Here is an 18,451-nt window from a genome sequence, read left to right on the forward strand (position 1 = left end):
AAGAGCTGCTGTACACCACGCTGCAACGGGGTGAGGTTTTAATGGTGACTGGAGTGCCAATCCTGCCACCAACCCCCAAGTGCTCCCTGTACGTTGGAGGACCTGCCGATGTGGCTGGATGCAGATTATCATCATACCCAGGACAGAGCAATTGCAGGTTAAGGGCCGTGCTCAAGGGCCAAAATGGAGTGAAATCACTACTGGCATTTACGGGATTTGAACTGGCAACCTTCTGATTGCTGGCACAGATCCTCAGACTCAGAGCCATCACTCCACCTGGAGAATAGAAGAGGAGAAAAAAGCCCGGCTAATTAAATTAGAACAATTATTATCACCGAGTGTGAAGCTGATTGGAACAAAAGCTTGCAGCCATAGAGGGTCCCTAGGACTGAGTTGGAGACCCCCGATTTACTGCATAGGTAACCACTAGTGGGCATAAAAGGAAGTTCACAAAAACCTTTCTGGAAAGGAGCTCTGCTTTCAGATTTCACAGCCAGCCTTCCACACACTGTCAGCTGGCAGTGACAATACAGGTGACGACACAATAGTGACAGCAGCACGGAGGTCTTGAAAGCTCAAAACACTACGTGAAGATCATTAGTTGCCATGGAGTACCGAGTGCAGGATCAGTATGAATGACAAGGGGAAAACTTGCAAACATGAAACTTGTTTTAAATTGTTACAGAAACTCCTGCTGGGCGGAGGTCTCAAAGCACACAAGACTAATCTCCAACGTTTCAGAATCTGCAACACATTTGGTGGAGCAAGACCTCATGATCCTTGCCTATGGTGGGTGGTCATTTCAAAGCGAAAAGTACACCCTGTGACATGATTCTTTGTTTAACCCTTTCTTAACATATAAAGATCGGACCTTCACCTTTATTTAAAGGTAATGTTTAAATGATGGAATTGAAAAAAAAAAAAGTTAAATAAATCATTGCAAAGTTAAATTAACAACCAAAAAAAAAAAGTCCTTCCTTGGCTCTCATATCGGGTGTTCCCACCTCAAGTCTGTCCAGAGGACTCGGACATCGACTGGAAGAAAGTTCTTCCCACTCCTCAATTCAGAATTGTTCCAGCCGTGTGATGTTTGAGGGGTGTCTTGTGGGTGCAGCCCACTTCAAATCCCCCTACAGCAGGGGTGTCGAACTCCAGGCCTGGAGGGCCGCAGTGGCTGCAGGTTTTCATTCTAACAGTTTTCACTGCTGATTAACTTCTTTTCCCTTCATTTTAGTAGCCCTGTTTTTAAGGATTCAGTCCTCTCAATTGATTCTTTTCTTCATTAAATGGCAGCCAAACAGAAATGAGATGTGAAACGAGCCGACAGATGACCAGCTAAACTGGGATTTCAAACTCCAACCAGTTTCTTAATGAGAAGCCAATTCTTGCTGTTCATTAAACCGGTTATTTAATTCCACGACTTATTGCTGCTCTCATTCTGCCACAGCAGACATTTCCAAAATGGTTGATTTTCTGTTTCTGATTATTGACCTGAGAGATCAACCTTACCAAGACCATCCATCACCTTTCTTTATGTTCGGATAATGTGGTTAGCTGGTCACCTGTTTGTTTGTTTGTTTTGTGTCACATTACTGTTTGGCTGCTAATTAAGGAAAAAGAAGGAACTAAGGGGCCTGAGCGGAGTTAATTAAAACTAAGGCAAAAGTTAATTAGCAGCAAAAACAGGTCACTAATTAAGAAGGTGGTTAGAATGAAAACCTGCAGCCACTGCGGCCCACCAGGACCAGAGTTTGACACTCCTGCCCTACAGCATGTTAATGGGTTTCAGATCCGGGCCTTGACTTGGCCATTCCACAACCCTCCATTTCCTTAAAACTACTTCTTGATGTGTTTACTGGTTTGCTTAGGGTCACTGTTGTATTGCAAGGTCCACTTTCAGGCGAGCTGTAATCTTCTTTAAAATGGCCTCACAGTATCCTTAAGCACCACTGTGTACAATGAAGAACTGATGGTGGATTCTGTGATGGTGAGCTGCCCGGGCTCTGATGCAGCCACAAACCAGAACATTTCTTCCACCACACTTTACAGATGTTGTCAGGTTCTTCTACTCAAATGGCGTCTTTGCTTTTGCCATACACGTCTTCTGGTACTGTAGCCAAATAACTCGTATCTTTGCCTCATCTGGCCAGAGCACATTGCTCCAGTCCTGGCCTTTACCTCAGGTATTTCAAAGACAAACTATTACTTTGGCCCTGATGCTCTCTCCATGTTCTCCGTGTGCACTTCCCATCTTATTCTAATTTGTTAACGTGGAGAGTCGTGCAAAATTCTGGGGTTCTTAGAGACTCGTTTCAGTGTCTCCTGTTCTGCTCTTGGGGTGAACTGGCTGGTGCGGCCCGGCCTTGGAAAAGCTGGCATCAGTTTGAAATCTTCTCTACTTGTAGATGATCTTCTGGACAGTAGAATGGTTGATCATTGGAGATATTTTTAAATCCCTTGCAGGGAGGTCATGGAGAGCTCGTTTGACTAAAGGCACGGTAAAAACAACACACTTGAACAACAAACTACATGTCTGAAGTTTAAATAAGACCGAGTCACACATAATCCTCTCTCATCACTTATTCTTATCCACATACAAAATGTGCATTCATACAGTGGACTACAAAATGTAATTGTGGCATGACGATTGTAGTATAACCGTTAACAGTTAAATCTTGATATAAATCCACCAAAGTTAACAAAGACAAAACATCTTATGGGGTGTACTTGCTATTTTATATGACTACACAGGCTGCATCAGAAAGCACATAATAGGTTGAGAAAAAGTGAACGGCGCAGACATTGAGGAGGGGACACCAGCAAGGCAGCTTCTGTGTTTGTCAGGCGAGACTGAACTACAAGACAGAGGTGTGTATGAATGTCCCACGGCCCCGTTGCATTTCAAAGTAAAGCTGGTGGATGCTTAAGAGGCAAGGAGATTGGGTTCAATTCCTGGCCAGGTCACTACCTTGGTGGAGTCTGCATATTCTCCACACGTCCAGATGCTCTGGTTTTCCCCAAAGGAAATGGATGTTAGGTTATTCACTCGTTATGGGGCCAGTCGGCTATCCCATCCCAGGCCGGTCCATGCCAAGGCAGTTTCGTGCTCCGCTGGGACCCTTTACTGAATCTCTGAATCACACAGAAGAACACCCGTGCCAGCTTAAAGTGGTGTGTTCTGAGCAGCACCGTATATACAGAGAGACAAGAAGTTTGAAAATGACCACAAACTACTTACGGCACCGTCAATGTATTTGCAAGATGTCCACCTGTCAGTCTTGTGCTGCCAGGAACTCGGCTTATTGTTACAGTTGTTTAAATTTTTATCTCTCAGCTCCATTAAATCAAAGACATGATGGGAAGCATACAGGAGTTAAACCTTCATGATTAGTAACCATTTTTTTTTAGTTGTACTGCAGAAGTTTTGTGAAGCGATTTTTGTTTAAAAATTAAATCTAAAACAAACAGCTCAGCCGAGGGCATCCCACATAGTGAAGCCAGTTGGGATGAAGTGCTAAAGTAAAAGCAGGGACACATTCAGCCTCACAACACAATACTTCAGGTGCTCAATACTATGTAACACATTCATATTTCAGTGTACTTGCAGTAAGTGTAAAAGGAAATCAAACAAAGAGCACTTCTGTGGCTCACATGCCCTCGACACGACTATACAAATGATGTTTAACACACACCTGCTTCGTCTTTTCTTAGAGTTTTATTATAAAAGTCAAGTCCACAAGGCGGCACAAGGCTAGCTCAAGTTGGTGCCGTTGGAGACCGCTGCTTCCTTCAGGGCTCTGCGTGCCATCTCCAAAGCCCCTTCCTTGGTTTGGTTACCACCGATGAAGCCACCAGAGTGAACAAAAATGCAGCCTGGGATTCCGCTGATGGTGGATAGTTTTTCATCACGCAAGCCGCGCCAAGCCTCTGGCAGAGAGAGTCTAAGGGAGAGAAGACATATGGAGACACAGTGGATCAAAACCTCCTACTCTCTAGCGCCTTCACTTGACCAAGACAAGCCTTCATCTTACCATTCTGGCCTTCCTACTAGGAAAACTCCGTTGACGCCTCCAGTCGATTCCTTCCCCGCTAGAGGAGACAATCAACTGTTTCCTTTAATGGCCATCCCAAGCACTTCACAACAATTTTAATAACAACTTTCTCACAAGGTCAAAGGTAGGAAGATGAAATGACTTGGTCAGGCTCACGCGCTCAGGCAGGGTGCAATCTGAACCCATAAACGTGGGGGGTTTTAAACCAAGGCCACAAAAAACAGTGCAGGGACAATGAGGAACCTTTTTACTGGTAGATAGGGGGCTAAAAGGGGGCTTTTGGGCACATCCTATTTCTGCCTACATGGAATGGGAATCTAAGCGTCATCTATGTAAAAAGAAAAAAAAAGATAAATGCTTGTGTGGGGAGTTAAAGACAGGCAGAGGGCAGCACTGAGGTCAAGCGCCATTAAAAATATGAGTGGGGAGCAAGAAAAACACCGGGGGTCTTACAACAATGGATACACCAAAACTATCTGGTGAGCTACCTGGAAGATACAGGAAGTGTAGCAGATACAGAGCGGCTGAAGAGACGTGTGAAACAATCCCAGCAGACACTGGGTGAGCAAACTGCAGATTACTACAGTGTTGTGAAGCCAAGGGGGAACAATTTAAACCCAGGGTCACAACAATTACTATAAGCACCTAAATTAAAATATTATAACCTAAAAAACAAGTGACATTGGTGTAGACACTGAAAAAGACATGCGTGTTCATGGTCATCAATGTGTGTATAATTTATATAAATATATAAGTGTGCACACACACACACACACACATATATATATACACATTATATGTACACTTACCCATACTTACACTGTGGGTTAGGTGTGTGTATTATTTATGTATATATATAAAACATACAGTGCATCCAGAAAGTATTCACAAGTGCATCACTTTTTCCACATTTTGTTATGTTACAGCCTTATTCCAAAATGGATTAAATTAATTTTTTCCTCAGAATTCTACACACAACACCCCATAATGACAACGTGAAAATAGTTTACTTGAGGTTTTTGCAAATTTATTAAAAATAACAAAACTGAAAAATCACATGTACATAAGTATTCACAGCCTTTGCTCAATACTTTGTCGATGCACCTTTGGCAGCAATTCCAGCCTCAAGTCTTTTTGAATATGATGCCACAAGCTTGGCACACCTATCCTTGGCCAGTTTCGCCCATTCCTCTTTGCAGCACCTCTCAAGCTCCATCAGGTTGGATGGGAAGCGTCAGGGCACAGCCATTTTAAGATCTCTCCAGAGATGTTCAATCGGATTCAAGTCTGGGCTCTGGCTGGGCCACTCAAGGACATTCACAGAGTTGTCCTGAAGCCACTCCTTTGATATCTTGGCTGTGTGCTTAGGGTCGTTGTCCTGCTGAAAGATGAACCGTCGCCCAGTCTGAGGTCAAGAGCACTCTGGAGCAGGTTTTTATCCAGGATGTCTCTGTATATTGCTGCAGTCATCTTTCCCTTTATCCTGACTAGTCTCCCAGTTCCTGTTGCTGAAAAACATCCCCACAGCATGATGCTGCCACCACCATGCTTTACTGTAGGGATGGTATTGGCGTGGTGATGAGCGGTGCCTGGTTTCCTCCAAACGTGATGCCTGGCATTCACACCAAAGAGTTTAATCTTTGTCTCGTCAGACCAGAGAATCTTATTTCTCACCATCTCAGAGTTCTTCAGGTGTCTTTTAGCAAACTCCATGCAGGCTGTCACGTGTCTTGCCTCTCCTCAGTGTGTGGAGAGAACCAGGCACTGCTCATCACTTGTCCAATACAGCCCCCACAGTGAGCATGGCGATGGCAGCATCATGCTGTGGGGTTGTTTTTCAGCTGCAGGGACAGGACGACTGGTTGCAATCGAGGGAAAGATGAATGCGGCCAAGTACAGGGATATCCTGGACAAAAACCTTCTCCAGAGTGCTAAGGACCTCAGACTGGGCCGAAGGTTTACCTTCCAACAAGACAATGACCCTAAGCACACAGCTAAAATAACGAAGGAGTGGCGTCACAACAACTCTGTGACTGTTCTTGAATGGCCCAGCCAGAGCCCTGACTTAAACCCAATTGAGCATCTCTGGAGAGACCTAAAATGGCTGTCCACCAACGTTTACCATCCAACCTGACAGAACTGGAGAGGATCTGCAAGGAGGAATGGCAGAGGATCCCCAAATCCAGGTGTGAAAAACTTGCATCTTTCCCAAGAAGACTCATGGCTGTATTAGCTCGAAAGGGTGCTTCTACTAAATACTGAGCAAAGGGTCTGAATACTTAGGACCATGTGATATTTCTATTTTTCTTTAATAAATCTGCAACAATTTCAAAAATTATTTTTTTTATTTGTCAATATGGGGTGCTGTGTGTACATTAATGAGGGAAAAAATTAATTTAAATCATTTTAGCAAATGGCTGCAATATAACAAAGAGTGAAAAATTGAAGGGGGTCTTAATACTTTCCGTACCCACTGTACGTAGACAGGGCACCATCACTCCTTCCCCAGCAAGTCCCTTGCAGTTTATGGGAACTTTTACTTTGCCTTCCTACACAGTAGATGAGCTCTTCTGTCTGTCAGTTTTCATGGTCCTCCTGATCTTGTCTTAACCTGCATGGTTCCCCCTAACTGCCATTTCTTAAAGACATTTCAGAATGTGGAAAATGCTAACAGGAAGCACTCCAATATCTTTTTATTGCCTTGGTCTGCTTTGTAGGCATCAGTTAAGTTTAATTTTCAGATCCTCAGAAGAACCAATGGCTGTTGAGTGTTGCACAAAAAAAGTTTGGGCTGAACTAGAATATGTTAAAATATTTATCTATGTATGCATGACACTTGTAAATATAATACACACACTGCATCAACTGACTAGTGATTAGAAATGAACCTTCTACCAAGGGGACTTGCACTCCGATTTCTCAAATGTATGATGCTTTTTTGGCACTTATTTAAATGTTCTTAATACACAGTGCTCTTTTGTGCTCTGTGTCCACATTTATCAAGAAACGGAAAACAGTACTAAAAAGTATTTTATCAATCTTCGTAATTTAGAAAACTACTTCCACCTTCACCAGGATTTAGGAGAGCTTGTGAGTTGTCCTAAGATACAAGAAGCTGCCAGGAGACGGCATTGCTAATGATGGCCACCACCTTGAAGACATCATTTTTAAAACAAAGTGAAATAAATTTATTTTGTATCGCCTTTCTTGTGCCGTAATGAAATTTATTTTATCTTGTAGCATTTTTGTTAGAGTAAGTGTTTGAAATGTGGTACTTTTTTTGGCTCACCCAGTATTCCTCCCTTAATCCTGGCATTCTTAACATTAAACGATTTAGTTGCTTCAGTTTTTTCTCTCTTAAACCCTGCAATCCTGAAATTAATCTAGCAGCTCTTTTTTGTTAAACTTCCGTTTACTGTCACATGTCTACAGTATAATAAGATTCTTAAATGTACGTTTCCCATAGAGTTGTGACAGGAGAAGAATAACAGCAGACAATGAATACTAAACTAAAGATCATAGATCTAAGAAATGCTCAGGCAGTTGTCAGTCAAGTGGCTGTAGAGGAGCCTTATAACCAGACTGCGCTGGTGCGAGTGGCAATGGTCCTGAAAAGTGCCTGTGCAGGATGGGTGTGCTCTTCAATAATCCCGTTTGCCTTTCTGAGGTAGTGTGCGTTACAGATATCCTAAAGTGAAGATGGCTGCCTGCCAGTAGTTTCCTAAGTTACTTTCACAGTCCGTAGTGACCTCCTTCCCTGGCTTGGTGCAATACCTGGATGTTAAGCAACAAGTCAGGATGTACAGGATGGCACCAACACTATATGGCCAAACATATGTGGACAACCCTCCAAACGATTGAGTTCAGGTGTTTCTTTGGAAGCAAGTGCACAAAATCAAGCACAGAGCTATGCAATCTGCACTGGCACTACAAAGGGTCGTACTGAAGAGCTTAGTGACTTTAAACGTGGCACTGTCATAGGATGCCACTTTTACCATAAGTCGGTATGTGAAATTTCTGCGCTGTTAGACCTGCCCCTGTCCACCATAATTGCTACTATTGTGAGCTGGAAGCATCAAGAATCAACAACATCTCAGCCACAAAGTGGTAGGCCATGCAAATATGGCCTATCATCTGTTGTATCGCTCACCAGAGTTCCAGACTGCCAATGGAAGCAGCATCAGCACAAGAACCACGCATTGGGAGCTTCACAAAATGGGGTTCTATAACCGAGCAGCTGCACACAAGCACTGGATCACCATGTGCAATGCCAAGCATCGGTTGGAGTGGTGTAAGGTATGTTGTCATTGGACTCTGGGGCAGTGGAAACGCGCTCTCTGGAGTGATCAATCAATCACACTTCATTATCTGGCAGTGTGATGAATGAATCTGGGTTTGGCAGATGCCAGAAGAACAGTACTTTCCCAACTGCATACTGCCTACCATCAAGTTTGGTGAAAGAGAGATGATGGTCTGGGGCAGTATTTCAGGTTTAGGCAAGGCAATTTTGTTCCAGTGTAGAGTACTGTTAATGCTACAGCAAACTAAGACATTTTAGACAATTGTGCACTTTCAACAGTTTGTTGAAGGCCCTTTTTGTGATCCACCATGACTCTGTCCCTGTGCAGAAACCCTGGTCCATAAAAACATTGGAACACTCAAGTGGCCTGCCCTGACCGTAACCTACTGAACACCTGTGGAGATGAATTAGAATGGTGACAGCAAGCCAGGTCTTCTTGTCCAACATCAGACCTTACAAATACTCTAGTGGCTGAACGGGCACCAATTTCCACAGACAAGTTCCAAAATAGGCTGTTATGGCTGCAAAGGGGGCGGCAACAACATAATAATAGTAATGGCAAGCTCATATAGGTGTGATGAGCAGATGTCTGCCATATAGTGTATTACAGCTGGTGATCATAGATGGAGACAGAAAAGGTGCAGGTGATCCTTTTTAATAAAAGTCAAGATGTGTTGTGTCCACTTCAGGTCAGCAGAAATGGTAACTCTAAGAAACTGAAATCTGCTCAAGCCTCTCTGGATAGCCTCCATCTTCCTCAAGTCTACATTTCTATGGCTTTTCTGATATTGTTATCCTGGGACCACAATGTCAACAGGCAGACCTCTTCTCTGTAAGCTATCAGGCCTATGATGCCTATGTTGTGAAATGACACTACCAGTCCACAAATGCAATTTCAATTTTCAATTTCACTTCTTTATTGTCATGTGGTGTGTACAAGTACCATGTACAATGAAATGCTTGCTTGCATGTGCCCCTGCAGACAGTCCACATAGACAAAAAAAAAAAAAAAAAGGTTACTGATTTTTCATGAATTGCAGTTGGGTAGAAACTGTTCCTGCACCTGGAGGTGCGCGTCCAAATGGACTTCAGTCACTTCCCAGATGTGAGGTGGGTGAAAAGTGACAGTGCAGGGTGGCTGGAGTCCCGCCTGATACGGTTCACTTTCCTGAGGCAGTGTGTAGTGTGAATGTCATGGATCGCAGGGAGCTGTGCGCCCGTGATCTGCTGTGCTCTGTTCACCATTAAGAGGCCCAAAATCTGGCTGTAGAGAGTGACTGTTGTTTGTCTTCATACACTGTGTGCACAATTATTAGGCAAGTGAGTATTTTGACCATATCATCATTTTTATGCGCATATTCCAACTCCAAGCTGTATTAACTTGAATGCTAATTGGATTGAAGCACGTCAGGTGATGTGTATTTGTGTAATGAGGGAGGGTGTGGCCTAAGGAGATCAACACCCTATATCAAGGTGTGCAGAATTATTAGGCAGCTAGTTTTCCTCAGGCAAAACGGGCCAAAAAGAGATTTAACTGACTCTGAAAAGTCAAAAATTGTAAAAAGTCTTTCAGAGGGATGCAGCACTTTTGGAATTGCTAAGATATTGGTGTGTGATCACAGAACCATCAAACATTTTGTTGAAAATAGTCAACAGGGTTGCAAGAAACGTGTTGAGAACAAAAGACGCAAATTAGCTGCCAAAGATTTGAGAAGAATCAAACGTGAAGCTACCAGGAACCCATTATCCTCCAGTACTTTCATATTCCAGAGCTGCAACCTACCTGGAGTGCCCAGAAGTACAAGGTGTTCAGTGCTCAAAGACATGGCCAAGGTAAGGAGGGCTGAAACCCAACCACCACTGAACAAGAAACATAAGTTGAAACGTCAAAACTGGGCCAAGAAATATCTGAAGACAGATTTTTTCAAAGGTTGTATGGACCGATGAGATGAGTAATGGGCACAGAGCTCCACTCCAACGTGGAGGTGGGGTACTGGTATGAGCTGGTATTTTTAAAGATGAGCTAGTTTTTGCATTGAAGATGAACTCAAAATCAACTCCCAAACCTACTGCCAGTTTTTCGAAGACACTTTCTTCAAACAGTGATACAGGAAAAGACCATGATTTTTATGCAGGCCAATGCTCCATCACTTGCATCGAAGTTCTCACTGCGTGGCCAGCCAGTAAAGGCCTTAAAGATGAAGGAATAATGACATGGCCCCCCTTCCTCATCTGACCTAAACCCTATCGAGAACTTGTGGGCACTTCTTAAACGCTAGATTTACGGGGAGAAAAACAATACACCTCTCTGAAGAGTGTCTGGGAGGCTGTAGTCACTGCTCCACAAAAAGCTGATCGTCAACAGATCAAGAAACTGACAGACTCCATGAATGGAAAGGCTTATGACTGTTATTGGAAAGAAGGGTGGCTATATTGGTCATTGATTGATTTTTTTTGAAATGTCAGAGATGTTTATTTGTAAATTTTGAGGTGTTTGTTTATTATTCTCACTATAAAAGATGAAAATAAACAAGTGAGATGGGAAAATTTTCATTTTTCCTTTAGTTGCATAATAAATCTGCACACTAATAGTTGCCTAATAATTGTGCGCACATATGTATTCCCCTGATGATGTTCACACTCACATTTCCGTTGTGAAACATTCAGGTTTCAGGTTTATTAACATTTTGGATTGACTGATAGCACTGTGTTTGTTCCATATTAAAATTAATCCTCAAAAATACAACTTGCCTAATAATTCTGCACTCCCTGTATACAGAAACCAAAACTGTACTCAATATTCCACACTGGTGCCCCATTCAGGGCTGACTACAGAGTTAACACAATGCTATCAGGATTGGCTCCGGCTTAGCTCCCCTTAACCATGAAATAATTTAAGTTGATTTAGGAATTTAAACCTATGTTATTTTCAATAAAGCCTGGTTCCACAAGGTTTCATGAACTGTGAGTATAACCAAACATCAGGTGAGTTGAGGTGCGCTTTTTATTCAATAAATTGAAGTTTCTCATGGTTTCAGAGGGTGGCGACTTCCTTAAGCATTGAGATGACGGAACTCTATAGGGTATTAGTCTTTTTAACTCCTCCCTCTATAAAGTCTGGTTGATGTCAGTGATTAGTCCACTAGGACCCCAAGTTTTTCTCATGAAGTGTAGTTTCTAGCTAGTCTGTTATTTTTTCAGCTTGCCTCATACTTCTGTTTCTTTTGTGAAGCACTTTGAGCCTGAGAACTGTCCTTTATATTACAATTAGCCACCTCCTGGAAAAGCAGCTCCACCTGCATAGTCGTGAAACAGGACAAACATTAAAAATCAATAAACAAGAACATATCGCTAGCTAAGCAGAGGCAAGGTGCACTCCATAACACCAAGGTAGACCGACTCCCCACTCCGGATGTCACGCTTTCCCCTCTCCTTGGCTTGCGGCCTCTGTCTTGGATTAGCGTGAATATATCACTCCAGCAAGCTAACTATGATACTATGACGAGAGAAGTCGCAAAATCAACCGGAATGTTCAAGCAAATTCTAGAAAAAAAAAAAAACCAGATCTAAATCCGTTAAGTAGTTCTCTTGTGAAAAGCAAACAGACAGACAGACAGACGTATTTCATATATATGGAGATTATTACTAACATGCCTCACCAAAACACCACACAATTCTACCTGATAATTCTACATGTGCAACACTTGGGTGGCATAGTAGAGATTAACACTCCTGCCTCACAGATAGAGTGTTGTGACTTTGAATGGTCCTCCTGGTCATCGCCTTTGTGATCTCCCATTGTCTGCAGAAGCTTTTCTCTGGTTTTACTATGGCACTTCTAAAAGATGTGCATGTTAGGTTAATGGATGTCTCTAAAGTGGTGCCTCCTGTGTGCGCAAGTATGGTAAATGCGATTCTGGAGGGATTGCTGGCTTAAACATATTACTGCTGGCATAAGCTTAATCTCCTCAAGACATTGACCATCTGAACTAGAGTAAAGAAAAATGAAAGAATTGAGTTGGGAAAAGTTTTTATCAGGTTCCCGCAAAATAAAACAGCAATTTGGCTCCTACAAAGCATCTCACTGAAAGGGTTAAGTTAAAAATGATATTCAGTGCCAACACACCAGGAGGCAGACAAATTGCTTATGTCATATTGCCTTAATAATCCCCATCCACAAAGAAAATCTGTTCCGCGGGATTTAATATTGCATCTACTTTAATCAAAATGCAGTAAAGCAGTTTGAGGTCATATCAAGCAAAATCTGTGCTAAAATAACCAAAAAGAAACTTTAATACATATCGTCATCAGAATAAACAGCTACTTAACACACAACTAATTGGGGAAACAAAGCTTTACTGTGGCCTGTGTCAGAGTGGGCATGGCCTTGGCACAGTGGGGTGCAGATCTTTCTTTTCTACCTTGAACGTCCTAATACCACAGATTGCTTAAGGTTCTTTCACAGCCAGGCATAATCACAGGCTTTTAAAGTCAATTTCCTCCTTGTTGCCTGGTCCAGTGTAGATGCCTTTCATTTGCTTATTCTTCTGCCTTGTATGTTGGGAGCTGGGCATCTATGTGGTAGCTTAGCAGTGTCCTTCTAACTTTGTGATCACCAGAGGCCATCCGGTGCTGCAGGCTCCAGTTTTGAAGTTTGTCCTTGACAGGGATTTAGCGTTAAGCAAAGTGTAGAAGAAGAGCCTTGCAGGGAATTTACTTTACAAAATGGGCAGAATGCCATCTCCCACCACGTCTTTTTTTGTTACTTGCAGTGCTTTACTTGTATAGTTAACTGTTGTTCAGCCTGGCTGAATAACAGCTGATAGAGTGCTTTTCTATTTTTCCAATTATAATCATCCAATAAATAATAATTTTTAGATATTTGACTGATCCTTCAAACTTCTGTCTGAAACTTGAAACTACTCCCTTATGAGAAGGGCCTAGGAGTCCTAGTGGACTCATCACGATCAAACTCCTGACAGTTTGGGCTTTAGACACTAGCGAGGCCTCATCTTGAGTCCTGTGTGCAGTTTTGGTGTCCATTATTACATAAAGACACAGCAGTGCTGGAGCAAGTCTAGGGAAGAGCAACTAGGCTGATTCAGGACTGCAGGGGATGAGTTAGGAGGAAAGATTCAAAGAGCTGAGCCTTTACAGTTTAAGCAAAAGGAGATGAAGAGGAGACCTGACTGAAGTGTTTAAAATGATGAAGGGAATTAGTCCAGTGAGTCCAGGCTCTTACTTAGAAATGAGCTCAATAGGAACACAGGGGAATAGCTGGAAACTTCTTAGTGGTAAAATTTGTACAAACTTTAGGAAGTTTTTCTTCATGTAGAGAACCTCAGACACATGGAATAAGTGACCAAGCAGTGGGCTAGACAGTAGGACTTTAAGTTGAGTTTTGAAGGCCTCTAATGTTATTTTGGAAGAGTTAAGTGGATAGGACGGGCGAACTTTGTTGAGACGAATGGCCTGTTCTTGTTGAGATTGTTCTAATGTTTTGCTTGGGATGCAGGGCACAATTTTCCAAAGTAAATGGGCTTTGTTGGTGGATGGTCTGTTTTCATTACATTTTTCTGATGTTTTAGTTAATTTAATAATGTCAAGCATAATTTGCATAACATTGTCATGGTGCCAACTGCCTTGTGAAAGGGCTGCTTTAGTGCTTCAAACGGGAAACACATTTGAGGGGCTGAAGTCCACAAACTGTGTATACAGGTAGTCCCCAGGTTATGGACATCCGACCTACGACTTACGAACAGGGCCGCAGCTGCGATGCATGCGCCTCAGTAACTGCCACTCTGTCACCTTTGGCCTGGGGACGCTGCAAGTGGTGGCTGGAGGGGTGGTGATTTCGCTGCTCGCACAGTGTAGTGTCCCTCGGGTGGCTCCCGGCGGCAAGCAGTGACCCGTGGTCCATAGTCACCGGGGCCACAGCTATCGCTTGTGTGCAGGATGGAGGCTTCCGTAGCTACTGCTCCTGACTGGACGCAGGCTGGATGAAGTGGAGGGGGGGACGTTTCACTGCCCGCCCATCACACACGGCTGCCCCGTTCGTTCTCGGTGGGCGGCTGGTAATGCTGCAAGCGGTGACCCGGTTGTGGCTGAACGGAGGCCATTGAGGGTGAACAGGGCGGCGGGTGGTAGCATTGAAGTGTGCTTCAGATGGCTGCCTGTTGAATGGGGGTGGTGGTGGTGGGCGATTCACTGCTCGCCTTTGGCTGCACTGTGTTCATTTTCGGGCAGCATACTGTAGTGGAGGTGACTGTGAGGTGGACTGGTGATGAACCGTCCCTAGATGCCCCCATTCATTCTCAACAGCAAGCCTGCTTGTACCTTTACGCACATAGCAGGAAGTTGTCTCTCATTCAGTACACCAGGCGTATTGACGACGGGTGCCTTCCTGCTGTGATAGCGTGGACAGTGCTGTGCAGAAGAGCTCATCTTAACCTTCTGACTTCACCCTTCATGAATGTCTCTGAAACACAAATCTGATGCAAGTGCTAGTAATACAGTAAAGAAGAGATAAAACAGCACCATTAAAAATAAAGTAGAAATAATAAAAAGGTCAGAGAGAAGTGACACTCCATCATTCATTGGCAGAGCACTTGGTTACAGTCAGTCAACAATAGCATTTATTAAAATAATGGACCTGTTCTGACTTACCTACAAATTCAACTTAAGTACAAACCTACAGTCCCTATCTCGTACGTAACCTGGGGACTGCCTGTGGTTTGAAATATCTTCAAAGGGGATGCAGAGTTATCGAAAACACCTATGGTAAAGGTCCTAAAGTCTGACCTAGAAGGCCACCATGGCTACAGGTTTTTGCTTCAATCCTATTACCTAATCTTATGCCAATTATTGCTGCTGATGTCATGTATTACACAAGCAAAATGTTTGCACCTAGTTTCACGTAACTTGCCTTTTAAGACTCCCTTAATTGCTTTTTTAATCTTAAAATAGCTCTCTTCTTCTTCTTTCTCCTGCTCCTGTTAGGGGCTGCCACAGTGGATCATCTTCCATACCTTTCTGTCCTCTGCATCTTGTTCTGTTACACCCATCACCTGCATGTCCTCTCTCACCACATCCATAAACCTTCTCTTAGGCCTTCCTCTTTTCTTCTTCCCTGGCAGCTCTATCCTTAGCATCTCTCCTCTGTCCAAACCAATCTTGCCTCTCTGACTTTGTCTCCTAACTGTCCAACTTGAGCTGACCCTGTAATGTCCTCATTTCTAATCTTAGTCATCCTCATCACACTCAGTGTAAATCTTAGCATCTGTAACTCTGCCACCTCCAGCTCTGTCTCCTGCTTTCTGGTCAGTGCCACCGTCTCCAACCCATATAACATAGCTGGTCTCACTACCGTCCTGTAGTCTTAAAACAGCTCATTCTGCATTATTGATTGCTTCTTTTCTTAACCAGCTGCAAATTAAAAACTAGACAAAACTGACAAAGGGGTCAGCATCTCGCCCTCTGACTTGGTCTCGTTTATTCCTTTGTGTTTGTACTGGTGGTTTTTTTTCTTCTTTATCAAGAATCTTTTCAAATAAAATATCTGAAAAGATACAGAAAAATGGACAACTGAAATTCGGTAATCTGCGCCAAGCATCAAGTCACTTGGATGATATCTTTAGAATGGAAAAAGTCTACAAGATGTTAAGAATGACCTTTTGTGTCAGCATGAAAGTCACAGAATTGAACAAGTTCTGTTATCAACCATGCTTGGCTTCTAATTAAGAAAATTGGTTGGCCCGGGCTTATAGGTGCTGCAACTTAGATATCCCTGGTCCAGCCTTTTTAGACCCAGAAAATCATCCAGGCCCTGCTGGTCTTGGTTCATGTATGCACAAAAAAGGGAACTATTGGACAAGGAGTCACAGCTGAGTATTGCAATGATGGCCGAAGCTACCATGAAGCAGCAGTTCTAGGGTACCTTCTGAATCAACTGGAGTTGTAAGAATTGCCAATTATTAGCTGAACTGGGAGAATAACAAAGGTTACTATTAGGAAGGACATGCAAACTGTACCTTTGAGGAGCAGAGTTAGAAAAGCTCAAGAAAAGTGAATGTTCCATAGTGGTTTAAGGAGGCCAAGTGGATAAGCCACTCCACCATCACAAAGAGGGCAAGTCCCATAGTCCAGGGGTCCTCAATCCCAGTCCTGGAGAGCCGCAGTGGCTGCAGGTTTTTGTTCTGACCTGGTTGCATAATTAGAAAGCAATTCTTGCCAATAAAGCACTAACAAGCTATGAAATTAAATTAACTCTGCTATGTCAGGTCATTCTCATATCCTAGATTTTCTTTCCCTTTCTATCATGCAAATGATTTGAAGGCTAAAATGGACGAGTAATTCTCAGTCCTTCACTTTTTTCTCTTCATTTTTCTTCCAAGTATTTAATTAAACCCAATAGTGCAGATAAATACACACAGGTGTAAATGTAAATAAGCTAAATGGAGAAATGCTGCTCTCTCTTGTCATTTGCTTGTTATTGATAATAAGGAGCAATTAAAATAGCTGTTTAAGACAAAATTAAGCAATAAGGGCTCAAAATCACTAAAGTGAAGCAGAAGTGTTACTTTAGCAATAAGTGCTTTTATTAAGCAACTGGGTTGGAGCAAAAACCTGCAGCCACTGCGGCTCTCCAGGACCGTGATTGAGGACCCCTGCCATAGTCCACAGCAGTTAGTCTTACACTATTATCCACACTACTAGATTTTCATTTAAAAACTGTGTTTTTAAACAAAAAAACAATCCTGTCCATACTAGAGTTTTCACATCATTTAGGAAAGCGTCTCTCTCTACACTAAAACAACTAAAAATGCATATGATGTACTCACATTCACCCACACTGGGCCTGTGCACATCAGTGGAAACATTGCCAGCCACAGGATCTGCTCATTCTATGCAGCATTCAAACTGTACAAAACACAATTTAGATACACACAGGTGATCAACTCAACAAGCACCATGGAAAGCAACTCTTCTATGCCCAATATGTTTCAAAATGGTTTTCTTTTGTGAAGGGTGAAGAATTGGAGGAAAGACCTTGGAATGAGCAGAATCCAATCAGGGAAGGGAAGTGTGGTAAGCAGGAATCCATCAGAGAGTCTGCATTGTCAAAAGTCTGCATTTTTGCTGATCCACTTTACAACACTGAGGCCGTGTTATTCGAGGTATACGCTGTGGAGAGCATTTTCAAAAGTTTTGGTTTACAGGGGTTGAAAATGCCAGGGCAGTGTGGCAGAACAGCAAAAACTGGAGACTAATGTCTGTATTTTTAAATGAAAATGGACTCGTGTGAATGGGGCTCTAGTTTCTCTAATCTCAGTTTAGAGCTTTGGTTGCTATTTATTTTTGGTCCCTGCAAGGTTATTATGATAAATAAAAATGAAAATGAAGACTAAAACTATTAATGAAAAAAACATTTTCGTAAATTGAAATAAAATAATTCACAAAACTGAGATGAAAAAACAAAATGATACAAAACTATTACAGTATCTGAAAAGACCAACTTAAATAACATAATAAATCACAAAACTATTTTCAGTTTTAATGACCATATCTGTAAGAATACAGTAGAGCCCACTTTTGCATTTTTCATAAAATTTGCAGGCCTGACTTGTGGTTGGGGAATTTTTTATCTAAAGTGACTAAGACAACATCAGCAATCAAAACGGCTACAAGAAAATGAGAGTTTTTCAAATATAACATTGAAAGTGACAATAGCAAGTGTATGATATTAGATCAGGTTACATTGTCCTCTGTTCAGATTAAGGGTAAAAACACAACAAACCTTAAAGTTCACCTAATAGCCATCACAGATTAACCTACGATATATTTCTGGGCAGAGAAAAAGAAAGGCTGAAAAGTGCAAACAATCAGAGCGCACTCACAGTTTCAATGCCACATAATACAAGACGGCAGACATTAACATCGAGTTTGCATAGGGCAGCAGCTTGGGGAGCAACACCAAAAGTGCGAAGAAGCCCAGGTAAACCCGTGTATCGAATCTGGCATGTCTACTGAGGGGGGCCCAGAGGGGACTGGGCGGTCTCATGGCCTGGAATCCCTAAAGATTTTATTTTTTCTCCAGCCG

General features: G+C 42.6%; 1 protein-coding gene across 1 annotated transcript in view; it reads right to left on the reverse strand.

Moving 5' to 3' along the window:
• Positions 1-3,696: 3,696 nt before the first annotated feature.
• Positions 3,697-18,451, reverse strand: part of myg1 (myg1 exonuclease) — an 83,723-nt gene continuing 68,968 nt past the window's right edge. The window contains exon 7 of the mRNA XM_039746812.1: positions 3,697-3,941. Within this exon, the coding sequence (XP_039602746.1) occupies positions 3,752-3,941 (190 nt within the window). The 3' untranslated portion in view covers positions 3,697-3,751. The remainder of the gene's footprint in view (positions 3,942-18,451) is intronic.

The sequence above is a fragment of the Polypterus senegalus genome, chromosome 3 (genome assembly GCF_016835505.1).
Source record: "Polypterus senegalus isolate Bchr_013 chromosome 3, ASM1683550v1, whole genome shotgun sequence".
Lineage (NCBI taxonomy): Eukaryota > Metazoa > Chordata > Cladistia > Polypteriformes > Polypteridae > Polypterus > Polypterus senegalus.